This window comes from Lupinus angustifolius, chromosome LG20, assembly GCF_001865875.1.
Source record: "Lupinus angustifolius cultivar Tanjil chromosome LG20, LupAngTanjil_v1.0, whole genome shotgun sequence".
NCBI lineage: Eukaryota > Viridiplantae > Streptophyta > Magnoliopsida > Fabales > Fabaceae > Lupinus > Lupinus angustifolius.
The window spans coordinates 1,036,312-1,064,021 of NC_032028.1; the positions used below are offsets into that span (position 1 = coordinate 1,036,312).

Sequence of the window (27,710 nt, forward strand, 5' to 3'; positions counted from 1 at the left end):
TATATATATATATATATATGTGTGTGTGTGTGTATAATGTGTTAGAATCAGTATTACAATTAACTTGGGTCAATGTTTTATTGCATAATGAAAACGTGAACTTATCACCCCAAAAAAAATGTGAACATAAAAGAACCTTTTGGAGGAAATAAATGGTTGCATGGGTGAGTAAGCCAATTAATGATTTGGAGTTAGCTAGATAGAGGATGAACAACTTCTTGTGGATGCTTTTCGTTGCAAGTGAGCCAACAAAACCAAATCATTTATACTTAGATTTATGGATGAATTGGATCTGGACTTGCCCATTGTTCATCTTGCCATGGCCTGCAAGATGCTACAACTTGAGAATAAGCAACCAAAATGGTGAAGATGGTCATAAGAATAATTGAGAAAAGCACCCTCCAAAAAGACAAAGACATGCCTATGATTCTTTCTATGATGAAATTAAATGGGAAAAAAGTTGATCTAGCTTCGAGTACTTTTAAGTCTCTAGTTGTTTTGCTTTTGTTATTGGATGAGTTTCTATGCTAGAATTGGTTAGAGTTTTTAGTGGATAGTTGAGGGGACATACATATATATAGTGGATAGTTGGTTAGATTTTTTATTAGGATTGTGTCTTGCTGAAGCTTGAAGTGGTTTTGAAAACTCATTTAGATTGACTGAGCAATATGGGTTGAACTTGAAGATTGAACATTGAACGAATCAAACTTCAAATATTAGCACCCTTGGTCATAATAAAAAGGAGTTAAGTAAGAGAAGTAAACTCTTAAATACATATATACATGCATGATGTTTCAATGTTTAGGTCATAGCATACGATAATTAAATATTACGTTTGTTTCATTGAATCATGTATAGTTATTTTTTAACATGCTCCACATCCACACAACAAACACATTATCTAAGGTTTTTCAACAGAGACCAGGTCGTGGTAAAGGATAAATGATTTTTTTTTAATGATTAACATAATTTTTTTCGTTGAAAACCATATATGTTTCCTCATTTGAATAAGTGATAAGTCCAAAGGTACTTTTCAAAAGAATTAAAAGAAGAAATTCAGCTACTAATGAATTATTATTTTGCAAAGTGACACGAAAGTCAAAAGATAGTCGATATCATGCTCTATCTTTGTAATTTTAAATAATTAATTAAGTATTAATTAAATAATTAATTATTAAGAAATTAAGTAACTGATGAATTATTAATTAAATAATCTAAACATTTCCATTGCCTTCGCATTCTAGTACCCAAGAGAATCTTAAATGCATATTAATTAGAGTAAAATAATTTATCCTAACTCATTACGGAATTCAACTCCTTTCCATATTACTGAAATATAAGGAGAAAGAACATTTGTTTTTAATAGTTTATTTTTTATTGAAAAATAATTTAAAGTCATAATCATTAAAGATTAATTTTTACAATCTTCATTCAGTAATAGAGAGCATTTTTTTGGCACAAATAATAGAGAAGATTTGAATTCCATTCCCATGATCGTGAACCTCCATAAGATTATTGTGGGCACTAATCCTTCTATAGAAAAATTGAAACTAGTACGATATAAAGTAATATTAACTTGGCTAGTTGTAGTATATTTCTTATTTAAAAAGAGATCTCTGATTTTCATGTGTCATCATTTAACGAAAAAAATGTAATTTGGTTAAAAAAAAAACTTATAAAAATATAAATTAATTTTTTTATATTATTTGATATGATTTAATTGAAGAGCGACAACGTCACATGATTTCATTGGAATAGAGGATGTTTGTTCTTCTTACTTAGTCTAGGTTAATGATCTTTGATACAACCATATATCTTTAGTCAATAATCAAGAAACTTGATTTGGATGTAGCAGTTTCAAGGAAGATGGGTGTTTTGGCGTCCAAGTTACTTTACTTTGATTTATTCAACCTCGTTTTAGCAATATAGTTTTCAACCATGAAAATGCATGGCAGCATGTGCAATCAAGCCATAAGTTTTCTCAGAAATCAATATTTGATCAATTCACCACACAAGTCAATGGCTCGCACCACTATATATATGTGTGTGCACCTTCTTAAATATTCATCATATCTATATATATCAAAAGTAAATCAGACATGTCTATCTTTTACAGTTACATGAGGATCATGTTGATAGTTCTTTTTATCATCTTTGCTATTTTGGTTGCTTCTCCTCAATATGGTGCAGCATGCAGGCCATTACAGGAAGAACTTTTGTTGCAATTGCTTCCACGAGGTCCTTCAAAACCATCAACTCCTGATCCAACTCATCCTTAATATATTACTCTCAAATAGACAAGTATATATAAAAAACTAATGACCCTCTATATATATATAAGGTTAAAACAGGATAAATATTACATGTCCCAAATTGTGTCTCGTTCTATGTTCCAAGTCAATCAGAATGCTTCATTTTATCTATATGTCAATATATGATTGGTTTGAGACAGAGAATGAGACACCATTTGAGAACATGTAATTCCCATCATGTTAAAACCTACCTGTTCTGCTGATCCACTTTTTCATTGATGAATGTCTCTGTCATCAGACAAATTCTTCAATAGGATATCTAGTTCTTGACATTTTTTTATTTCTCTCTTCAGTGTAATTATTTTAAAGTTCATTCTTTTATACATTTTCAATTGTAATAATCCATTATAAGTTGAAATATACTTTAATTTTATTATTGAAATATGCTCCCTCTATTATTTTCTTTAGTTGCTTAATATTAATGCACTTGGATTAAGAAATCAAAGAGTATTGTATTTTAACTATATTACTCTATTTATTTCTCAAGAGTAAAAAAATAGACTTGATTAATATAAAAAATGTGATTTGTAATTAATAAATGACAATAACCTAAAACAACAAACTAAGGAATGGATTATTGAGTGATACTTTGTGGAGAATATATAATAAGTTAAAATACAATCATGTGATGCTTTTAATATGTGCTATATTTCTTATATTACGTTGGCTGAATTGGCTATTTGAGGTGATATTTTTTCAATCATGTTGCCTTGTTTTTAATTCTAATAGTGTGGTATTCATTTTAGTAGTTTTAAATGATATCATCATTTTATTGATTTGGTAGTGAAAAAGTTTAACTTGAGTTGGCTGAAATAGTAAAATAGATATATTCCTTTGCCATTTTTTCCATAATTTATTTTGCAATTTATAGTTCACAAATAAATACATACCAACCAACTCAATCAATAACAAGTTAGTTATATACAAATTCCTAAGTTGAAATGATATTTATCCAAATCAACTAACTCAATCAATTTTCTTTAATTTGAATGTATCTTCTTTTGAACACCTACACATTAAATCAAACCCATATCCACCCTACATGCCAGAGTGCATATTTGATGAAGTTGTCTTTGTGGCACGTGAATGTGTCTCCACTTAACAAGGGCATATAGCTTGCAATGGGGTACAATGTTGATACTTCATATAGCAATTTCCATTTTTAGTGAGTCTCATAAGTGACTATATGATGATTAGACAACCACTACCATTGAAGAACAGTATTGATATTTGTTGAGTATGGGGCTTGAAACTACCCTCATTAGTTGCATGATGTGATGGGAGTCTAACGATTTAAAGAGTAAAGTAAAAAAGGTTATACTTTCGAGTCTCACTTACAATAAATATTAATATATTAATATTTACCTATAAAAAATTGTATATATATATATGATGAGGGTATCATATTTCATTCATCTCTATTCATGGATCTTATATTAAAAGAAATGTATTTCATCAAGTGGGTCGAGACAAGTTTACTATAAAAAAAGAGAAAGTAGAAGAATTTTTCTTTCCCAAATTAGAAATTTCCATATTTAGAGTGCCAGCATTAGTTATTATTAATTATTATTCAGGTAAAGTTGAGTGCAACAACATGTGTTTAGAATTAACTTTGAGTTCCCTCATTCTCTGACGATTGATGGAGTAAAAGACTTTGTCGTTTTCAGCAGGAGTTATTTTCGTCTCTCTCGATCGTTATCACACGACCAGCCACATATTGTTGAATAACATAATAACATATCAATTTTTCTATGACTAATACAATATTATCAATATGACTTTGATAAATATACATCAAATAAAATTAATTTTTAAAATTAACAATATTACATCTAATAATATTTGATTAGTTAGAGACAAATGGATGTAATTATTTTGGCATATAATTTATGTTCAATCAAACAAGCACATCATTAAGTCACTTAGAAATTAAAGATGATTAAGTAGTGAAGTAACAAGAAAAAAGAACATACAAAATTTATCTGCAAAATCCCTCAATTAAGCAACAAGGAAATATTCTTATTATTAGAACAACATTTCTCAATAGTGCACAATGTCATGAAAGATGGACCAAACAAACTCGTGTTGTATAATTTATATGCATCAATGCAAAACTTTCTTAAAATGTGACCTAACTTATTTGTTGAACTAATTGGATAAACTTTTACTAAACAGTAGCAAGATTAAGATACAAATATATAGTGATTATATCATTCATCATCAGTTAAAATATATTTTTACATGTTATTTTTAGAATTTTAGGGCCAGATTTTTTCATTATTTCTCTGTTGCATTCATTACGGGAGAGGAACAATTATCATGAAGAATGTGTCTTGGTGGCACTGCGAGCCTCAATCCTAACAGATAACCCACCTTTCACTAAAGACGTAAAGGTGGAAGTGTACTCCGGCTCCACCCCATCCGCCACCACCGGAACCACCTTGAACTGCCTCATAATTCCAGCCACCATTCTCTTCATTTGCAAGAAAGCCATTTCCTTTCCTAAACAAACCCTCGGCCCAGCCTGAAAAACCGGATAAGTGAAAGGATCCACACCCTGGAAGCTCCACTTATGATCCTCCTGAACCCGGTTCAGCCACCGTTCCGGCCGAAACTCCGCCCAGTCAGGCCCCCATATCTTCTCAGACCTCCCCATTGCATAAGTATGATACACCACCCTCGTCCCTTTCTTCACAAATGTCCCGTCCGGTAAAACGTCGTCGTTTGATGCTTCCTTTCTGCCTGTAGACACTGGCGGGTACAACCTCATGCTCTCACACAATGCACCGTGAGTGTACACCATGTCTTTCACTTCATCATATGCTGATGCTGATGCCTCACTTTTTTCATCAATTTCCTTCAAAACCTCTTTCTCCACGTGAGGGTGCTTTGAGAGAAGCCAGAAAAACCATGTCAATGCCGCAGAGGTAGTGTCCCTTCCAGCGAGTATGAAACTTACTATTATGTCTGAAACTAACGCTTCATTGGAGAGGCTTGTACTCAAGAACCTTGATAACAGGTCTACCGATTCCAGCGTGTTTTTTTCTTTGAGTTCTTGCTTCTTCTCTCTTATTATCTTTGTAGCTAAATCTCTCACTTGGGATATGGCTACACGGAGTCTCTTCTCTGATCCAATGTTGAGGAGCTTCTTGATCTTCCAAAATAAGGGAACTGCGGCGTTTAACCTCTGGCTACTGATTCCTGTTCCATCGTTAAAGGCCTTGGCGAACTCCGTTTCGGGGAGGGAGGGGATCAAGTATTCAGGGTCATAACCTATTTGGAAAAACACCAACAAAAATGAGACAAAATTAAACTCTCGCAAATGATTGAAGGCAAGTACAAGTGTAGAAGTGTAGAACATTACATACCAAATGCGATTCTGCATATGTTGTCAAAGGTGAAACGCTGAAGTATGTCTTGGAAATCATGGAATGTGGTTTGAGTTTTGGAAGCATGTGAGAGAATTGGGATAAGGCGGTTGGAGAGTTCATCATCAACAACAGTTTCAACGAACTTGCGAAGGGAACGAGTATTGAACTCGTGACTAGAATGCTGTCTTTGGAACTTCCACTTGTCACCGTCGGCGTTGAAGATGCCATTGCCGAGGAAGTCTCCGACGGCGCTGTTCAAGGTAGGGCCCTTGTAGTAAATGTGGAAGTGTGTCTTGAGAATGTGCTGGACATTGGCGGGGTTGGCTGTGAAGATTTGGCGAGAGCCGAAGGGGCGGTGGAGGACGAAGGTGGCAGTGGGGGAGTTGTGGAGGATGTGGGAGATCCACTGGTTGCGGCGGTGGTCGTTGGCGGCGATGGAGAAAGCTGAACCAATTATGGGGTATACTTTTGGAAAGATTGGAGTGGTGGTGGAACATGGTTTTGTTGTCGCTGATAACCAAAGTAGAGTTACCACTATTAAAAACAAAGAGGCTAAGGCTAATGTTTCAATTTCCATATCTTGTATTTTGCTTAGATACCATGTGGTTTATCACTATCAAATCTCCCTATTTATAACGTCATATTTGTTTGATTTTATTATACTTCAACTTTAATATATGCACGTTGTTAATTTTATCTTGTATATGCACGTTCTTAATTTTATCTTGTATATGCACGTTGTTGGATTGTTATGTGTTTAATTTATATTATAAAAAATTCTTACGTAGACATTTACCTATGGAAATAATGTGAGGTGATAGTATCCTATACAAGAAAATATATATATATATATATATATATATTTTATAATGTATGAGTTTTTTATATTTTTATTGTATTACTTATCGTTTATTTTTAATTAGTATTAACTTTTTTAAAAAAGTAATTTAAATGAAGAGTGAATGATGGACTGATTATATATAAATTTTATCATTAGCAGTACATAGATATTATATTACATAGATATTATATTCATCATATATTCGTATTAGGAAAAAGATCAATTCTCCAAAAAAAACATATGTTTAGTTTTTAGACAATTAAATTTGATTAAGTAATATAAAATTATTTGTTTTTATTTTTAACTAAATGTAAGTTTTTAATTGGACTGAGATATGAATAATAATACAAAGTAGGACAAATAATGTTGATTCTCCTATTAGACACATGTTGTCTAGTTGAGGCAAGGTTGATGGTATCTTCTATTCTTCTTGTGTCATCCTTTACGTCACAAATTAAATAAAGCACATCCCATCCCTTTCACTAACTTAATATCATTTGGGATATTGGATTAATCTTGGAAGATGGCTTTTTTAAGATTATGAAAGATAAAGGGAATAATTTAATGGCTGGACTTTCGTTTTTCAGTGACTTTAGAGTCTTCAAGTTTCAAGCAAGGAAGAGATAATATACAAAGGAGAGTGAGCTTAAATACAAGAATTTGTCATAAAGGGAAATACAAGTAAGTGTTGCACTTATCAAAGTAGCTAGCTTGTGCAGCAAGCTACCTCTAACAGAGAGGATGAAGTTTGAATGAGATGGGTGTGATAGATTTAGTCACAATATTATACATAAGCTTAATTAATTAGATACAAAAATAGAATGTTAGAATTATAAAACAACAAATAATGCTAACGTTTAAAAAGGAAATTAAAAAGTGACCATGAGAGTAACACTTTAATTAGTGAGAAAAACGTGGGATATTGATTAGGAGAATGGTCATCTCATGAGTCATTTCTTTTCTTTCCAATACCATCTGTTCAGGGGTCCAAATCTAGCAATTCCTACTTTATGTGTGAGGATTGGTCCAAAGAAAATAATCTTAATTTAAAATTCATATTTTGTAGTTTTTTTTACAAATTATCACACTTTGTTGTACCACCTCATGTTATTATAGTTTTCATCATTTTTATGAGATTTTTTACAAATTTCATGCTCATTAATTGCTTTTATCACCAAAATATTCTTACATTAATTCATTAGAATGATAAAGTCATTCATTATTTCAGTGATTGGAAAGATAATATAAATAATTGCCTAATGACAAGTCATAAAAATTGAATTCAGATATTCTCTAATATTGAACGGAGATTGTGATACATTGCACAAATTAAGTTTTAACGTATCTAATTTGAAGTTAGTTTTCGATAACAAAATTAAAATAAAGAAAAAAATTTCATTCTCATATCCGAGTGATAGAGAGTCTATTATTGAGAGAAAATAAACTCTTTGAAAAATTACATTTATTTGTTTACATACTCAATTAGATTCTTTAACTCAATCTTTGCTAATATTAATAAGTGGTATTTGAATTGTTATTTTTTTTGTAAGAGATTTTACATTTTTATGTATTATTTATTATTCGTTTTTAATTATTATTTATTTTTAAATAAAAATAATATAAAGAATGATACATGATACATCAATAGTGTATAAATTTTATACTATCAATATATAAATATTACACGCATAATAATATGCTCATTTGTCTGATATCTTTTTTATTTATTTTATTGAGATAATCAAATCTTTATGAAATATATGGAGAGAATAATAAAGAATAAGTAGTCAAACTATTAAGTAACCAATGCAGAATTATTTATCTATTCCTAGCACCAATTGTGCGCAAAACAATGGAAGAATGAGTTTCCCAATTATACATATCTTGAGCGTGTGGATCTGCAATGTTTGGTCCAGCTTGACCAACAAACTTAATTTTTTAAGTGTTAAATATTGAACAACTACATTAAATATTTGATATGAAGTAAGAGATAATAAGGTCCTACCAGCTGAATTTGATTACCTTTACTAGGTATGTGTTAAATGGAAAAAGAACTGCATGGTGCCACTGTTGAAGAAGATCTTTATGATATGAGAGGGGAATAATGATCTGCTGTTCAAAACTCTGTCTCAGACCAATTTTATTATGTCAAGTCAGTTAAAAAAAATTAAATATTTATAACTTTATCAATTTTACTTTATAATAGTATCACACTGATGTGGGTCTCCTCAATTAATTCTTATTATGGTGGCCCATTCCATACATTAAAGTTTAGATAATTATTAATTAATCTCTTCTAAAAATCAAAGCTATCTAAAAGTTGTGGAGGATAGACAATGACAATACATTTTCTAACTTCAATGAATCAATCAAAACGTTAATTAATGTCTCACTAAATTCTCGGATAAATTAAAATATTGAATGTTCGATTTCTGTGAACAGTATTTATTAAGAATATCGATTATATATCTTAAAGAAGATTAATTTCTTACCTTTAGTTATACTAAAAAAAAATGGCAACTAACATAAACTTAATCCAAATCTCTTTTGTCAAGTGAACTTGATAGTAGCACTTGTTTATTTGTTTAAAATGATTATACAATACAATGTTAGAAGCCTTCGAGATTCATGCAGGAAAACTTTTTAGTTCAGATCAATCCTACACCCAATAGAACACTGTAGTTTCTTGTCAAAAGAATATTAGTATGTGAAATGGCAATAAAAAGAAAAACACGTGAACACAGAAAAATGCCGCAAATTCTAGTGCCGACGATACGAGCCTCCAATGTAATAGTAGCAATGCCTCTACCTCATTCGCATACACGACACGGTATGAAGTGAGATGGGCCTTCCCGCTTTAGAGCCGTACTCTCCACATTCTAGCTTGTGTTTTAAAAACATGTTTTATTATTTCAAGATTTAGTCACAAAATATCTCCAAATTCTATCACCATTTAATTATTATACTTGTCATTTCCAAGTTGTATTCACTGGTAAAGTGGTTTTTTTTAGTTGTGATCCTTTAACCTTCCCTTGGTATTGGTAAATAGGATGATGTGTGTATCACTTGTTTGGGGTATCATTTTAACAAGGGTTAATGATGTTTCTGTATGTGACGTTCCTTTTTCTTTCATGGGAGAGAAATAATTTAACTGAATCATTTTCTTTAATTTAAGATTGAGGATACAATGATACAAATGTCAAGTATAATAATTTGTAATTTTTTTGGTACATCATAAGAATTTGTGGTTGAATATATTGAATATGTCTAAGTTTGTTTATTGCTTGAAAAACATTGTGCACTCATATATAAATATTTTATAAATCAAATCGTATAATAAAATCATAAGATACTATTAATTATTTAAAACTCAAAATTAAATAATAATTGCAATAGTATCATATCATACTACTAAAATAACTTTTTTAATATTTATTTAATAAGTCATATATTATTTAATTATCATTCTATTGTTATTGTTAGGAGTGAGTTGAATCTGACTCTACTCGTTCATTCGATTTTGTCCTGGTCAGATCAAATTGAGTATCATTAGTCTATGGTTGGGTTTAAAAATTAGACTCATACAATATTTAGGGTTGAGTAAGAGACAAATATGAACTGATCTATCTGTCTCATAATCACTCATTTATTATGTTTCTATTCAATTGTATGTAATGATGTATCTTTTGTCGAAAGTTTCATTGATTATCTAATTTTTAATCATATGTAATGATTAACGATATATACATATATCATGTCCATATGTGAAATTTCATATTCACAATTATAAGTAAAATATTGAAAATATTTTATCTGAAAGAGATATGCATTATATTTAATCGAATTTAGATTCGAGTTTGAAGGTTGTCTTAGTCGATATTTGAGGTCGGGTTAGTTTCGGGTCTAGGGACAGGCTCGAGTTCAAAAAATAAGTATACTAATATTTAGGGTTGAGTAAGAGACAAATTTTAACAATTTGATTGCCACTCAAATCACGAGTAATATATGATAATCTATGTTCGTGCACCAAATAGAATAGGTGTTTTGAATTTTTATGAAAAAATGAATTACCATTAGAAGTTATATTTTTCTTTTGTTTTGTGAGGTAATCGTCTCCATTAAATGTTGATGGAGTTATTTTTTTTTAACTTGACACTAACCTTTTACTCAATTAAATATAATACACACCTTTTTTAGATAAAGTCTTGTCAATATTACATATGATTATAAATATTTAACTTGACATTTGAAATGATATATATATATATATATATATATATATTGTTAATCATGTATATTTATGATTACAAATTAGAGAACCAATGGTATTTAAGATCAAATAGATGCATTAATCCGTACAAAATCAAATAAACAACAACATGATAAATGAATAACGATGAGATTAGTTGAGATGACTCATGTTTGTCTCTTACTCGATCATAAATATTGATTGAGTCTAATTTTTGAACCTCAACCCTAAATTCAATGAAACCCAACAATATTCGTCCTGATTATGATTGGGTCAAACCGATTGAGCGGGCATGGTTGGGTTGTGTTCACCCCTACTATTCGCCACCTCTACCTTATAGCCATGCGAGTCGGAGTTGAATTAAGTGGATATGAAAAGATACTACTATCTTCGAATCTACCTAAAACATATATTTATATATATATGTGTCAAATTTCTTTATTATATATATATATATTTATATCTAATTTTATAATTTTAAATATACTAACTGGATGAATTTGAGGTAGAGTATCTATTGTACCACATGTTCAAATTTTATTATCATTCCTATATACAAGACAATATTTATGATATTTTATGCTAACTTAACACTTTATAAATGTAGTAGACTTGTCATTTTTATTAAAACATTAAACATAACTAAAATGACATATAATTTTTGGATTAAGAATTTTAATTAAACCAATCAAATCGAATAGAATAACATGTTATTTATGTTTTCTACTAGGGCTCATAATTTTTTTTGTGGGTTTAGGCGCGAGTCAATGGAATCGAATGGAATAATCACATAACATTTACCCTCATTCTTGGACATTGGAAGGTGATTAGGTTAGGGTTCATAGTTCAACTGGGAAAGGGAAATTGAGAGTGAAGTTGAGGCAGGCGTGCATTGTTTTGAATCCAAATTGAATTGACGATGAGGGAAGTGTTTAGGGTGAGCCAACCCACTTTGTGTTCTTATTCTGTTGTTATTGTTATTATTGGATTTGAATGCTGAATTCTGATTTGGTTTCAGAGACTTGGAAGTGTTCGGAGATACGCGAAGCAGAATCTACGTATTGATGGGATTAAACATACCATAGCCGTCGCCTCCGGTAAAGGTGGTGTTGGAAAATCTACAACCGCCGGTACTCTAGTTACTCATTTTTCTTTTTTCATTTCTTTCTCTTTTATCAATAATCATCATCTAATGTTGTATGATTTTTGTTCTTAGTCAATTTAGCAGTTTCACTTGCAACTAGGTGCCAACTCAAGGTTGGTTTGCTTGATGCTGATGTATATGGACCCAATATTCCCATCATGATGAATATCAATACCAAACCTCATGTCAATTTAGGTATACATCTCTCTCCATCATCATTATTTGTGTGTATATATTATATACCCTTCCGAGACCCCACTAGCTGAGAGACTCGTGCATTGGCTGCTGCTCTTTTCATGCATAAATTGTATGTTATGCTTAGTTTACTTTATGGCTATGTTTATAATTCTTCCTGCTTCCATTAGTGTTTGTACCAACAGTTTTCTGTTCACTTATTTTCAGATATGAAAATGATTCCCGTTGAAAATTATGGGGTCAAGTGTATGTCAATAGGGTTCCTTGTGGAGAAGGATGCCCCAATTGTTTGGAGAGGTCCCATGGTATGTACGTAGCTTCCTTTCTTCTTGATTTTTCTTGTGTTACTATTTCTATCTTTAAATGACTCCTGTAATTGAATAAGTATTCTTGCAAAACCGCCACTTCTACTGTTTTTTTATTCGAGTTTCTGTGAATGGATTGTCGTAGGTATCAAATGCTCTTGAGAAAATGACAAGGGGGGTTGACTGGGGAAACCTTGATGTTTTAGTAATGGATATGCCTCCTGGCACTGGTGATGTTCAGATAGCTATGTCTCAGAAGCTGCAATTATCAGGTAGTTAACAATTGAGGAGTTGGGAAAATAGTTGTAGTAGAGTCTCTTTGGAGGATAACCTGTGTGTGAGTTCTGAAGCAAATTCTTCGACAAACAGCATGGACCTTTGCCTTTTTCTGGATTTTTGCAGTTTAATTTTTGTGGTTCTTGTCTGCCCGATATATGCAATAAGCCTTACAAAAACATTCTCAGTGGAATGACAAATGAATTATAAGCATCAAAACACGTGGTTTTAAATTGAAGTCAGATAATGAAACAGAAGTGTCATGATATTTTTATGTTGCATACTGTTACTAATAGTTCGCCAAACTGACTTATTTTATCAAGTTTCGGTCACTTGTTTTTCTTTTTTTATTCATTGTCATGGTTGCTTCTATGGAAGGTGCACTGATTGTGTCAACTCCTCAAGATGTCGCATTAATGGATGCCAGGAGGGGGGTAAAAATGTTCGATAAAGTTGATGTTCCGGTATGTTAATTATTTGACGTGCTTGTGTTTTTGCAGTGTTGAATTTTCTTGAGTCAGAATATACATGTGTATGCACTTCTGCTAGTGTTCAGAACTTCAACATGTAGAGCATATGCATATACTAAGTTAGACTGCAGAACTGCTTCATTGTGATTCACCTCAATATCTTTTTAAGGAAATATATGTACATGATCATGCTAAACGAATGCATTATTTACATGGTTTTTGAGCTATCTAGTGGCACTTCAACTTCTGCCTCGTTGGTTGTCTGGAATTCCCAATTCTGTTGATTCAGTAGATCTGAAGAGTTCCGGGCATCAGAGAGCCTTGCGTTTAGATATCCTAATGGATTGTTGAAGTAAATTATTTATAATGCTAAAATAATTTCAACTAATGATGAAAGCATAACTTCTATCAAATATCTGGTGGAAGCATATACACTTGCACTTACATGGTCTTTTTCATGCATGTTTTTTCCACATGATTTATGTGTCCAATTTGAGTGCAGATTATGAAATATATCAATCGTCCCTTATTCTGATATGATCTTCACATATCATCTATAATCTACGAGTTCATCATAATACCTTCGATGTCCATGCATAACTCCAACTATTTTTATAGATTTTGGGCATTGTAGAGAACATGAGCTGCTTTAAGTGTCCACACTGTGGTGAACCTTCATACATATTTGGTGAAGGAGGGACTCGTAGGACAGCGGGTGAAATGGAATTAGAATTTTTGGGCGAGGTATGTTTATTATATGTGCTTATATTACTGTTTATTTTGAAAATTTGCAGATCATTTAATGGGGATTTTAATGAAGGAAGCAATTCTACAGAGACTTTTAGTCACTTAGTAATAAAAAAATGGCGACGTGCACGAGGCTCCCACCTAGTGATGTATAGGGAGGATAAATATACACAACCTTACCCTCGTAAGTGGGAAAGTTGTATCCAGGATTTGAACTTGTGGCTTCTTTGGTCGTTAAGCAGCAATCTTACCATTATGGTGTCAAAGGCTCACCCTCTTTACTTATTGATAGATGTTTTAAATTTTAATGTGACAACTAATCACTTTTTGACACAAGCAATGAGTTCTTAATTATATCTAATCTGTGATCATGTGGTAGTTTTAACTATATCTAACTTGCTGGACTACATTTTGGTTTTTTGCATTTGCACATCCATCTCTTAAATTATTGGTGTAATATTTTTGTCTGGAATTATTGATATACAGCCACCTCTATTCTCAATCTTCTTAAATGCAACATTTGCAACATCTATCTATTATTGAATATATTTGACAAGTTTTCATTTTAACTATTCCAGATACCACTGGAAGTGGGGATCAGAGAATCTTGTGATCAAGGGCACCCCATTGTGTTGGCTGCACCGGATTCAGTAGTTTCCAAAGCATACGGTGATTTAGCTGAAAAAGTTCTTCAGAAACTTAAGGAACAACCGTCTCCACCAGAGATTAAACTATGAAATCCTGCACTTTGCCATGATAGCTCTGTATGTCTGTGAACAAGTTGTCCTGTTCATGCATATTGAAGAAAGGAGGACCGATCTGTCTACCTTGATGTTCTTTACCTAAAGAACGCAGCATTTGATTCCTCGAAAATTGTATTAAAATGGCGAGCCTGCCTTATTATTTAAATTTGTTGATTCGAGCATCTCCATCATTTTTTTTCAAAATAAGCAGTCAATGGTGCTTTAACTAGTCAAATTAGCAGTTTGATTTTACTGCAACATCGAGGGTACATGCTGCTACAGAGATCTCTTGCTATACCATTGCCCAAGTTATGTATTTTTGTGTGGTTTATTTGGATGCATTATATGAGAGTTATCTTCAGCAGCATCTTTTGAAAGAGGGTGTGTTGTGGATCTACAATCATATGGTAGTTTTTATGTATGGTGTTATGGTTGCTTTCAAGAATAATATAGGGTGTGGCAATGGGGAATATATCCTCAAGTGGACCAAAAGAATATGAAGTTCGTTAGTTGTAGTCTTAAAACTTTTCCAAGGTTGTTCAACCAAACGTATTGAAAACAATCTGTATTATTAGCCACACCTTTTTGGGGTACTTGGAATATATTACTAGCAATTTCTATATGCGCATTTACTCAGAAAAATACTACTTTATTACTTGGAATATATCTATTAAAAGTAAAGTATGACTGATCCCTCGTAACATTAGATACATAGCATTCACTTACTTACAATAGGTAATGTGAGTTATTATGAAGAATTCCGTTTTTTTACATTTCCCTTCTACTCAACCAAGTTCTAATTTTTGCCAACCCAGTAATGTTTTCAACTGTTGTAACAAAAAGAAAACGATTCAATGTATAAGGTTCACACTTAAGGGTTTCAGAGATGATAGATTTATATAATCTTATCCAATATTAACAATATGAATATGTTCATGCACCTCAATATAAAGCTTGCAATATGTTGACATAAGAAACTAATTAAAGAAATCTTATGAAAGGAAGGTCTAAGTAGAATAGGTGTTTTCAATTTTGGAAGGGTAGGTAATGGTGATGCTTAAATTCTCTATTTATAGTTAATCATAATTAACTGTTTTAAATATAAGTAATACATTAATATAAATAAATAATGAATACTGTTCATAAATTTTTAATATATATACTCAATAAGTTTAGGGAACAAAATAAGTTTGGTAAAAGGTACTCTATGAACTACCGTTAATTCAAATTATGCTCTACTGATGGTCGAACCAACTTAGGTTATGTTTTAAATATTTGAATACTAACTTATATTTTCTTAATTGTTAAGGACCATGCATTGGAAAATCACGAGGAAATAAAATCAATTTTTAATGGCAGAATACCTCAAGGTTCGTTGTTCAACAGTAAAAAAAGTAGATAATTTAATAATAAATACATTTGAGTGAAATGAAATAGGAAGATAAACTAAGAATTTAAAATCTATATATTATCAAAGTAATTTTTTTTAACTATCAATACATCAACAACCATTAATTTGGATAATTTTTTTATTTGATAATCAATAAATGATAAAAATCTACTGAAAGCGTAAAAAACACTTAGATTTTCATCTTAAGCTATTAAATCCATAAATTAACGTAAGGGGATTTCATTATTAATCTTGTTCTTCCTTGAAGTGTGGTGAGAGTGGTTAGTGTGTGTGTTTGGCTGAATGGCTATCCCATCACCCAAAACCCTGAAACCCCAATTCCCATTCTTCCACCACAACTATGCACCTTCTTCTTCCTTTCTCGTCTCTATCCCTAAACCTATCTCTTATAGAATATCATTATCCACTCTCAGAAGCGTTGCAGCCAAACACGTTGACGTTGCCACACTCGGTAATTTATGCATCGATATTGTCCTTAATGTTCCTCAATTACCTCCTCCTTCTCTTCATCAACGAAAGGCTTTCATGGATAACTTGGCTTCTTCTCCTCCCAACAAGGTTCATTCTCTCTCTACCCTTTTCACTTTTCCATTTTTTTCCAATTATTATTATAACTCTTCCCATATATTTGGGTTCGCCTATTTTGAATGCAATCTTTTAAAAATTAAATTTTTTTGCAACCCCACTTGCAATTTTTGTTTTCTTAATTTTTATTTTGTGATTTAAGGATACCCATGAACCATGTTTGAATCCTGAAGAGTTAAATATCAGTTAATAGTTTCAATGATGAAGATATGTTTTTTTATTGGGAAATAATTTCTGTGAGAAAGACGAGGATTACATTGATAGGAGGATAAGGTATGCTTCACCAGAAGAAAACTACAGAAAAAGAAAATAGTTTTACCAAAAAAATGTTTTTGTTGTATGTTTTTTGATGTAGAAATATTGGGAAGCTGGTGGAAACTGTAATATGGCTATAGCGGCTGCAAGACTAGGACTTGGATGCGTATCGATTGGGCATGTGGGTAATGAAATCTATGGGAGGTTTCTTTCAGACGTGCTACGCGATGAGGGCATTTCTTTGGTTGGGATGACTAATGATGCTGATGTTCTCAATAGCTCTAGTGCCTCTCATGAAACGCTTTTATGTTGGGTTCTCGTTGACCCTTTACAAAGACATGGTTTTTGCAGGTAAGATATAAAAATTATTTGTCTTCTGATTCGTACTGTCACTATCATGGTGGCTATTATTTGTTTTCGTGTGTTCCTTTACAATGGCTTACATGAACATGTTTTTACATCTTAGTCGAGCTGATTTTAGCAAGGAGCCTGCATTTCACTGGATGAGTGAACTGACCAGAGAAGTAAAAACAGCTATTAAAAATTCCAAGGTTTTGTGCTGTAATGGATATGGCTTTGATGAGCTCTCTCCTGGTCTACTACACTCGGCAGTGGAATATGCTGTTGAAGTTGGCACATCAATCTTCTTTGACCCTGGACCACGTGGAAAGAGTCTCTCCACTGGGACCCCAGAAGAACAAAAAGCTTTTGACCAGTTTCTTAGAATGAGTGATGTTCTTCTTCTAACTTCTGATGAGGTTTCACTTATAGCTCTCCTCATATTGCCTCTATGCTAGTATTTTTATTGCTTCTAGTTATCTGTTTTAGTCCTATTCTCTACATACCCCGATACTGTATAATTGCTCTTTTCTTTGCTTTATAAATTATGAAGTATCTCCTAGTATCTCTCTTTTGAACTATATATTGTTTGTTGCACTTTGCATTTAGATGCATGTCAAGGACTTTCATGTTTATCTGTTTCCATCTCTCAATTTCTTGTTCTGATATTAAGGATTTCATACAAATATTCCATGTTGATGAGGACACTCTTAATCTTATGCAGTGTCTCTGTCCCTCTTAAGTATGGATGTGCTTTGTTTGTTTGTCAAAGTTAGTATGTCTGTTGTATATATTTGTACTTGCATATTTATGCACTCCTTCATACCCTCCAACTTGACAACTCTACATTTCATTGTACATGCCAACGAAACCATATCATTCTCAAACCATAGAAAGTGGTGTAGTTTTGTGAGTTTCAATTTACTACACTTTGTGCTTTTGACGGTGTTAACGAAAATATGTGAAAATGTGGAAGTATGGGAAATGGTAGTCTTTAAACTGAAAGTTTTCTAGAAAATTCATTTGCCTGTGTCAGCCAACTGTCTAGAATCTAATAGGCCTTGCTTATCATTTGTATCCCTCAGGTTTTTATTCAAAATACAGCAGCATGTCTGTTTGTGAGATCAAATTATGCCTAACCTGTAATATTTGTAGAATTTAGCATCATAGGCTGTTTACACTATAATTTTATGTTGCTATCTGAGCATTAGATTAATGTCATATTGAGTTTGAGTCGATTTCTCCATGTTTATTGAGTTAATTTTGTCCACGGATTTTGTTTGTTCCTGGTTCAAAAGGTCAGAAACTTAATAGAAGTTGCAGCATCAGAAAAATAAGGAAAAAGCTTGTTTTATAGCATAATTTTGTAGTGAGTTCTGTTTCACTTGTGCCACATGTCCTGATGTTCAGGTTCAGACTGTCCTAATGCAATGCAAATTAAAAATGGCTTCTTTATTCTATTCGTGGGTATTTTTACAAGCTGCATTTTAACTTCATGAAATCTGAAATGCTATTGGTTTACATGACAGGCTGAGTCATTAACTGGCATATCTGATCCAATACCGGCAGGGAAGGCCTTGCTCAAAAGAGGGATTCGAACAAAATGGGTGATTATAAAAATGGGTCCTAGGGGTTCAATTCTAATAACTGCATCAAGTATAGCCTGTGCACCTGCATTCAAGGTATTAACTTCTCAATTCTCATTCTGAATTTTCTTTGAACTGCTATCATCAAATTCTAGCAATTTTGAAAGACCATTGTTCTTTCAATTTATGTACTATCTTTCTCCTTAAATGTGCTGTGGCCTACGTTGTATTCAGAGTTTTATGCATGTTCTTGGCTTAAAGGTGGACATTTTAGTTCAGGACAACTTGATGGAAAGTCAAACAGCTAAAGCTGTAACCTGATTTAGTATAAAGACCATATTATATTACAAAAACATTTTGCTGAATCATTTTTTTCTTGAACGGCCCTAAAGCTTTTGAGATAACGTGTTCACATTCTCATCGTGCAATCCATCTCAGTGCAAACTAATGCGATTTCTAAAATATTATCAGGTGAATGTCATTGACACTGTTGGGTGCGGAGACAGTTTTGTAGCTGCTATTGCATATGGTTTTATACATAATATGCCAATGGTTAATACATTAGCCATTGCAAATGCAGTTGGCGCTGCAACAGCCATGGGCTGTGGTGCTGGTAGGAATGTAGCAAGACTGGCAAAGGTAGTGGATATACTAAGATCATCAAACCTCAACGAAGATGACGCATTTTGGGCTGACATACTTGAAAAGAATGTGGCAGCTCAGGAAATAACATGTCTGTCAAATGTTGTTAACGGATACAGAAATAATATCAACCATATTCCATATGACAAGATTGCCTCTCAACTCTTGCCCAGGCTACAACTTCCACAGATAGTAGAGAATGTGCCTACTTGATACATTCTGGACCGTAGATTGCTGAGCTGTTATATCCATTTAATTGAACTAACTCGTCTCCCGATTCTAGAGTTGTTCACTCCTTCATCCTGTTAGCTAAAGTCTAAAATTAAGCATATACTAAGCAGGGTAGTAAATGCTGGCAGGATTACATTGAAATAGCTAATCTGAAAGCATTGCTTTGAGCAAGTAGATGAGGGAGTAATTGCTCATCAAGCATTTTTACTGATTGCTATCATTTCAGTCTCCAATAGTATGTCTTTGATGTCAAAAGGATTTTTATTCCCCTCTGAGTCATAGCTTTTATCCTCTTTTAGATTCCAATTTTTGCTACATTTTTTGCATGAAATGCTTCTGAAGCAGTGATATGTAATAGTCTCTATATTGTGATAGTTGATTGATGGCACTGAGGGAAAGGTTGTTATGTTAGTATGCCTTTCAATATTTTGAATAGGAATTATGAACATTAGTTTATGATATGCTGAAAGAGCTTTTTCATTGCCCCCTTTTTTGTTAGAATTATATTCAACATCATATGGCAAATGTTCTATAGATTAGGAGTCTAATGAACCTAGCTGTTTCATTTCTCAACTTTTGTTCATGTTGGGTGATCTTTGTTTTCAAGCTGTTTTAATTATACAACCTTAATTCCTCCATCAAAAATGGAAACTTGATGGAGGGAATATTGTATAACTAAAAGTTTGAGAAACAAAAATGTGGAGGGTAAGGTTCTCCAATGAATAAAGTTAAGGGATTAAAATTAAAATTACATTGAAGCCTATAAATTTCACAAATATAAAACTAAACTTGACATACACCCCTTTGCGCAATGAATTGAGACTTTTGAGAGCTATTAAGTAAGAAAAACTAAAATGTATTTCATCCAGGGGTAGTTTAAAATAACACATGATGATAACCCATAATATTTAAGGACTCTGGCTTATACGTAGTCGTAATTATTAATTATCCGGATAAAGCAATTTATTTTATAGATGAAATAAGCGAATAACCTAATTAATGAAATTACAAAGAAAAAAACTATCTAGATGGCCTACAGTTCTACATAATTTTCATAAATTAAATTACAACCTCTTAATTGATTTCTTAATCATTGATCACCCACTTGCATTTTACGAAATCCGTCAGAGCTTTTGGAAATAATAGGAAATTTCAGAATTATCTTTAATCCAGTATCATGAACTACCTAAGGATTTACATTTTATTCTAATGTTCAACTTTTTTCTTCAATGTCAGAATTATCTTCACCCTGGATAAGATTAAAGACCGAAATGGAAACTTTTAAACTATTTTTTCAAAAACAGATATAGCGACCTAGTGTTTAAAATACCCAAACTCGCTTCCACTTCAAAACTAGATTAAAAAAAATAATAACACAACTAAAACTAATATAAATAACTAACAAATTATAATTATTATTTTTGTTTGAAAATTGTTATATCCTTTAAAGCCTCTATTAAGTCATTGTAACAAATGCAGTACAGCTTACATCTAAGGGATAGAACTCATGGGACATGCCCAGGACTGGTAACGATATCCACAACAACTAGAATCGAAGTTAAATGTTTACAATCCTCAAAGAAAATTGATTGTAATGTTGTTAATATCCATAATTGGTGCCATATACTGAACCATAGTCTGCAGAAGGAGCATGGGCACTAGCATTTGCCGGTGGAGATTGATAAACAGGAGCATTAGTCGGATAGGCATTGTAACCTTGGTTCACTGTTCCCCCCATATGATCCTGCTGAGCTGATGCAGCATTTGCAGCTTCAGCCATGAAATTCTGCATCAAAAAGATTGAAGCCAATCCAAAAGAATTCAGTCAGTCTCTCAACCAAACTATAACACCATCCAAAAATCCTTTTAAAATCTAATACCTGCACGAGCTGTTGGGCCGTCTGTATTTGTGATGCAGTACCACTTATCTCAACAGTCATCTCCCCTGGCACACCTCTGGTCTCCTGAATGGTAATACTTGCCCCACTAGCACGGCGAATGTAGCTGATATTTGATCCTGATGCTCCAATAACAGCATCTGCATAGGAAAGAGGAATTTGCATGTGCTGTGTGACCTGCTGCATAATACAAAAGCAATTACATTATTAGCTGCATATAAAATGAAATGAAATAAGTTTTCAAGTTAGGCAAAAGAGGACACCTTAGTCGCAACAGATTGCTGAGGTGGTGCACTGGATGAATGAATTCCCGTAGAAGGATCCCTTGAATAGGCAGGTGGTGGACCCTGATGGAGGTGCTTATCCATGGGAGGTAAGTCAGTAGGTGGATAATAGTTATCATAGTTATGTGAAGGTGGCATGAATTGAGGATTGGGTGCAAAAGCAGATCCACCACTAGGAGCTGGAAACTCTTGACGAGGAGGAGGACCCCAAGGTCGGTGGTGTGGCTGGTGTGGTGCCGAATTCTGGTTAACTCGAACATCCAGCCTTTGCATCTGAGGTTTAAGAAGAAATAAGTATGCACACATAGGATTGTAGGCAAAGATGTAACCAAAAAGAAACTGCAACTATATGTTTCATCCCAAACCATATGAAAAAAGCCATAACACATTGAATCCCTTCTCAAAATACAAAACAACAATGAACCATGGAAGTCAACAATACATGTCAACATGAAATTGATAGATGGACTGGAACACTTTCCACCCCATTCTACCAATAACAATTCTGATCCATCATTCCCAAATCGTGACACTTTCTTAAATCTTTCACAGCATTTAGCTTTGAATGATGAAAATTAAAAGACTTGCCTGTGTTTCAAATACTCCAACTATGCTGCGGTCAACCAAGAACTTCCGTAGATGAAGTGCAATAAGTTCAACACCCTTGTGAACCCCAGCAGACTCGCCTTGTATTTCAACAACACTATCACCTCGCAGAGCAAAAATTGGCAAGTGTTCCACTGCAGAAAATACACGATCTAGGTACATTAATCACAAACTTAGATATCATAAATCATGCTTCTCATGTATTTGTTCACTAAAAACTTGAAAAGGAAAATGGGTTTGATTACCAAACACGAACAATACTTCCTAAAGTAATTTACAATGTCTCTGCACACACCTGATCCAAGAACACGTATATTGCAACCAGAGGCATCTTGGAAGGATTTTATAGTGGACCCCTGCTTCCCGATCAAACTTCCAGCTTGAGTATCTGCCACTAGAAGCCTTGTAACAACTGGACGTCCTGCACCTGTTGCACTATCTGCAGGATCTTGGTCAACATTTACAACTTGTTTATGAACCCTTAACAAACCTTCCACAGCAGGCGGTAAGGGGAGATCTGGCTCTTCTTTTGCAGAAACCATTACCTTTTAAAGGGTCAAAGAAAGAGAACTCAGAAACACCATATATAAAAAAAGGCTCTCAAGAAACACCTAAAACAGATAAATTTCATACTTTTAAACAAACTAATTTAATCCATTTGACATATTAATTGGTTCATAGCAGTGTTCCAAAATATGTTTCAACTGTATTTCAATTACTTCGGACTGGTCTCTAGTCAAATGAATTATCAATTATTTTCACTGTCAAACTTCTTAGAGCTATAAACAATTCAATATTTCATTAATTAATCTAAATCTTGGAAGTAGTTTTTTAAGGATAGATATTTAAGTAGTTAAGTGGAACAATATATATTTCATATTTGTAAATTTACTGGCACAGTTTCCCGACTTCATCTAACAGCTTCTGTGTACTTGTAAATATGTGGTTCACGTTTCAGAAGTTTTCCCCCCATTTTAATAATTTTAGTAACTTTAGGAGTGTTTCCTAGGCAAGAGTTCCAGGGAGTGTGGCAAGACACCGATCAACCGAGTTCTGAAGTTACCAGGTACAGTGAAGGCTCTTGCCACCAAAGTCCGCAAACACTATTTTTTGTTTCTTAAGACAAACATTTCAGCAGTTGTATAAGCTTTATGCTGTTTCCCTGCAACTTGAACTTTGGCTCTTCAATTTGATGTCACTTTGGTCATTCATATTTGCTGACAACCTGCACACACCCATTTGGTTATCGTGACAAAAGACATCTCTTCTATTTATATATTTAACCTGTTTGATTATTTATCACTTATGTATTCTGCTACTTGATTTACAGATATTTTTATAGTTTCACTTCCTTGACAATTTGTTTTTCTTCATTTAATTCCTTAGCAACAGTGTTTATGTGTTAACATATTTTATCATGAAAAAATCAGTAAGTTTCAATTCCAAATTAGTGATATAAGAAGTTTGTTTAATCAAGTATAAGTTTTCCATTTTGAAGCACTAGGTAGTTACCAAAAATTTATAGCAGCGAATCTTATTGATAACCGTGATGATAGTTCAAATATATTGAAATAACACCTACTGATGTTATATTTCCAAGGCTGTGTAGTTGTGTTAGAATGCAATTGCATGGTGCGGGAATTGTGTCCCATACTGGAAGTATGGGATTCTCGCGTGGGGTTTATATGGACTTGGGCTCTCCAACTACAAAAGCTATGTTTTCTGATGTGGTTCTCCCAAGGTTCTTATCAATAGTTATCAAAGCTTTCCATCATGCCTCTTGGCTGAAAGTAGGTGGTGAGGTAGTGAAACCAGCATTGCATTATTCACTCTGGAATAGTCAAAGGGCTAGTGCATAGCCAGTCCGCAACCGCATGGGTGCCGAAGCTGCAGAGCATGGTGGAATGTTAGGATTGAATTACACGGTATGGGGCATGAGTCTCACACTGGAAGTATGGGAATCTAGTGTGGGGTTTATAAGGCCTTGGCCTCTACAACTACAACAGCTAGCTTTTACAGTGTGGCTCTCTCAGAGATTTTTTTTATAAGAAAGGAAATATTATTAGAAAAGGGAGAAAATTACGAGAGGATAAGAAATTTTCAGACACAAAAGGAAGTATCTATCTCTCAGCATACCAACCACATTAAGTTCTTATAAAGTTCACAATGATTGAACAAAGAATCCTCCTAAGACACGATTGCAAGTATAATCAATACATTGATGAACTGAACAAAAAAGATAGAAGCCTAACTGCAGGGGGAAGACACAGCAACAACAAAAACAGATAATGCGTCCAAATAAGCACAGGGATCAGTATATGAACAGAAATATGGAAAATATGTCTCAAATAAACAGTGTATATATATCCACAATATTCCTCACTTCATAAATGACAATAAATTGAACAGTAAACTCACTGCTCTTTCGGTGGTTCCTGGTGGACCATCAAGAATCTTAATTCGAGCTTTAGTCTCTTCAGTGATTTTCTTGATAAACTCTCCCTTGCGGCCAATAATGCTGCCAACTTTTTGCGCAGGAACCAGCATTCTGAAAACATTCTCTCCAGGCCACCCATTCTTAGAGCTATAAACAATTCAATATTTCATTAATTAATCTAAATCTTGGAAGTAGTTTTTTAAGGATAGATATTTAAGTAGTTAAGTGGAACAATATATATTTCATATTTGTAAATTTACTGGCACAGTTTCCCGACTTCATCTAACAGCTTCTGTGTACTTGTAAATATGTGGTTCACGTTTCAGAAGTTTTCCCCCCATTTTAATAATTTTAGTAACTTTAGGAGTGTTTCCTAGGCAAGAGTTCCAGGGAGTGTGGCAAGACACCGATCAACCGAGTTCTGAAGTTACCAGGTACAGTGAAGGCTCTTGCCACCAAAGTCCGCAAACACTATTTTTTGTTTCTTAAGACAAACATTTCAGCAGTTGTATAAGCTTTATGCTGTTTCCCTGCAACTTGAACTTTGGCTCTTCAATTTGATGTCACTTTGGTCATTCATATTTGCTGACAACCTGCACACACCCATTTGGTTATCGTGACAAAAGACATCTCTTCTATTTATATATTTAACCTGTTTGATTATTTATCACTTATGTATTCTGCTACTTGATTTACAGATATTTTTATAGTTTCACTTCCTTGACAATTTGTTTTTCTTCATTTAATTCCTTAGCAACAGTGTTTATGTGTTAACATATTTTATCATGAAAAAATCAGTAAGTTTCAATTCCAAATTAGTGATATAAGAAGTTTGTTTAATCAAGTATAAGTTTTCCATTTTGAAGCACTAGGTAGTTACCAAAAATTTATAGCAGCGAATCTTATTGATAACCGTGATGATAGTTCAAATATATTGAAATAACACCTACTGATGTTATATTTCCAAGGCTGTGTAGTTGTGTTAGAATGCAATTGCATGGTGCGGGAATTGTGTCCCATACTGGAAGTATGGGATTCTCGCGTGGGGTTTATATGGACTTGGGCTCTCCAACTACAAAAGCTATGTTTTCTGATGTGGTTCTCCCAAGGTTCTTATCAATAGTTATCAAAGCTTTCCATCATGCCTCTTGGCTGAAAGTAGGTGGTGAGGTAGTGAAACCAGCATTGCATTATTCACTCTGGAATAGTCAAAGGGCTAGTGCATAGCCAGTCCGCAACCGCATGGGTGCCGAAGCTGCAGAGCATGGTGGAATGTTAGGATTGAATTACACGGTATGGGGCATGAGTCTCACACTGGAAGTATGGGAATCTAGTGTGGGGTTTATAAGGCCTTGGCCTCTACAACTACAACAGCTAGCTTTTACAGTGTGGCTCTCTCAGAGATTTTTTTTATAAGAAAGGAAATATTATTAGAAAAGGGAGAAAATTACGAGAGGATAAGAAATTTTCAGACACAAAAGGAAGTATCTATCTCTCAGCATACCAACCACATTAAGTTCTTATAAAGTTCACAATGATTGAACAAAGAATCCTCCTAAGACACGATTGCAAGTATAATCAATACATTGATGAACTGAACAAAAAAGATAGAAGCCTAACTGCAGGGGGAAGACACAGCAACAACAAAAACAGATAATGCGTCCAAATAAGCACAGGGATCAGTATATGAACAGAAATATGGAAAATATGTCTCAAATAAACAGTGTATATATATCCACAATATTCCTCACTTCATAAATGACAATAAATTGAACAGTAAACTCACTGCTCTTTCGGTGGTTCCTGGTGGACCATCAAGAATCTTAATTCGAGCTTTAGTCTCTTCAGTGATTTTCTTGATAAACTCTCCCTTGCGGCCAATAATGCTGCCAACTTTTTGCGCAGGAACCAGCATTCTGAAAACATTCTCTCCAGGCCACCCAGGCCATTTTTTTATTTCACTTGGTTTTGAATCACCCTCAGGTCCTTGTACTTCTTGAGAAGTAAAATTCTCGGTCACATCTCCTCCATCATTATGTTCTGCCTCAGTTACAGTATGATCTTGTGGAAGAGAGTCAGTGTTTCCAGGCAAATCTTCAACACCATGACCATCAAATTCATTTTCCGGAGGATTGGCTTCCTCCTCAGCTAAGATTCCAGCATCATGTTCATCAAGCTGTTGAGGAAACCCAGATTCATCGTCAACTACATTTCCTTCATCATGTTCTTCGGAATGGTTTTGCGGAAAATCAGGGTTCTCGGGCACATACCCTGCATCTTGTCCATCAAAAACAATTTCCCCAGACATGATAGTCACTGCCAAACCAATCAATTAAAAACAAAATCCATCAGTACCAATTTAAACCTAAAGTTTAAAGAAAAAAACCAGACACACAAAAAACTCAACAATTGAAAACATCAACTAATCAACACCAATTTAAACATACAGTTTAAAAAAGAAAAAGTAAAAGAAAAAACAAGACACGCAATATGACAGTCGATAAATAAAAGAAACATCAAGAATTCAACAATCCATCGCTATTCGACAATTAAACAAGCATGAAATAGCATAATTATGAGGTTGTTTTAAAATCCAGAATCATAGAGAAACAAGAAACGACATTTGGAAAGGGGAGAAAAGAAATTGAAAAGTGAAAGTGCCGATGGAAAGGGAAAGAAAGAGCTAGGGTTTATGAGAGTAGAGAGTCTTACACAGAGATTCGCGAAGCTTCGGAAAGATAATATGGTTTTGATTTACGGAGGCAGTGAAGAATTTAGGTTTT

The 27,710-nt window shown here is 33.5% G+C and overlaps 4 protein-coding genes across 9 annotated transcripts; 2 read left to right on the forward strand and 2 right to left on the reverse strand.

Moving 5' to 3' along the window:
* Positions 4,388-6,285, reverse strand: LOC109336466 (cytochrome P450 94A2-like). Its single transcript, XM_019573079.1, has 2 exons — positions 5,681-6,285; positions 4,388-5,585 (listed from the first exon to the last, which is right to left on the reverse strand). The coding sequence occupies exons 1-2, from the start codon at positions 6,258-6,260 to the stop codon at positions 4,630-4,632; spliced, it is 1,536 nt and encodes a 511-aa protein (XP_019428624.1). The 5' UTR covers positions 6,261-6,285; the 3' UTR covers positions 4,388-4,629.
* Positions 8,671-15,014, forward strand: LOC109336467 (iron-sulfur protein NUBPL). 2 transcript variants are annotated; one of them, XM_019573080.1, is made up of 10 exons: positions 8,671-8,676; positions 11,605-11,620; positions 11,682-11,710; positions 11,792-11,903; positions 11,990-12,112; positions 12,320-12,417; positions 12,563-12,689; positions 13,072-13,157; positions 13,782-13,907; positions 14,489-15,014. In XM_019573080.1, exons 3-10 carry the CDS (start codon positions 11,693-11,695, stop codon positions 14,645-14,647), a joined length of 849 nt encoding a protein of 282 aa, XP_019428625.1. In that variant the 5' UTR covers positions 8,671-8,676; positions 11,605-11,620; positions 11,682-11,692; the 3' UTR covers positions 14,648-15,014. The 2 variants fall into 2 exon arrangements, with proteins under 2 accessions (XP_019428625.1, XP_019428626.1); XM_019573081.1 differs by lacking the exons at positions 8,671-8,676; positions 13,782-13,907 and having other exon boundaries at positions 11,573-11,710.
* LOC109336523 (fructokinase-1) lies at positions 16,279-20,184 on the forward strand. 2 transcript variants are annotated; one of them, XM_019573172.1, is made up of 6 exons: positions 16,279-16,622; positions 17,005-17,255; positions 17,371-17,662; positions 18,773-18,925; positions 19,301-19,689; positions 19,740-20,184. In XM_019573172.1, exons 1-5 carry the CDS (start codon positions 16,347-16,349, stop codon positions 19,682-19,684), a joined length of 1,356 nt encoding a protein of 451 aa, XP_019428717.1. In that variant the 5' UTR covers positions 16,279-16,346; the 3' UTR covers positions 19,685-19,689; positions 19,740-20,184. The 2 variants fall into 2 exon arrangements, with proteins under 2 accessions (XP_019428717.1, XP_019428716.1); XM_019573171.1 differs by having other exon boundaries at positions 19,301-20,184.
* Positions 21,139-27,706, reverse strand: LOC109336355 (flowering locus K homology domain-like). Of its 4 annotated transcripts, none has more exons than XM_019572901.1 (7): positions 27,640-27,706; positions 26,714-27,243; positions 22,786-23,035; positions 22,473-22,621; positions 21,864-22,157; positions 21,583-21,780; positions 21,139-21,488 (listed from the first exon to the last, which is right to left on the reverse strand). In XM_019572901.1, the coding sequence occupies exons 2-7, from the start codon at positions 27,233-27,235 to the stop codon at positions 21,303-21,305; spliced, it is 1,599 nt and encodes a 532-aa protein (XP_019428446.1). In that variant the 5' UTR covers positions 27,236-27,243; positions 27,640-27,706; the 3' UTR covers positions 21,139-21,302. The 4 variants fall into 4 exon arrangements, with proteins under 4 accessions (XP_019428446.1, XP_019428445.1, XP_019428443.1 ...); XM_019572900.1 differs by having other exon boundaries at positions 21,583-21,777; positions 22,473-22,624; XM_019572898.1 differs by having other exon boundaries at positions 22,473-22,624.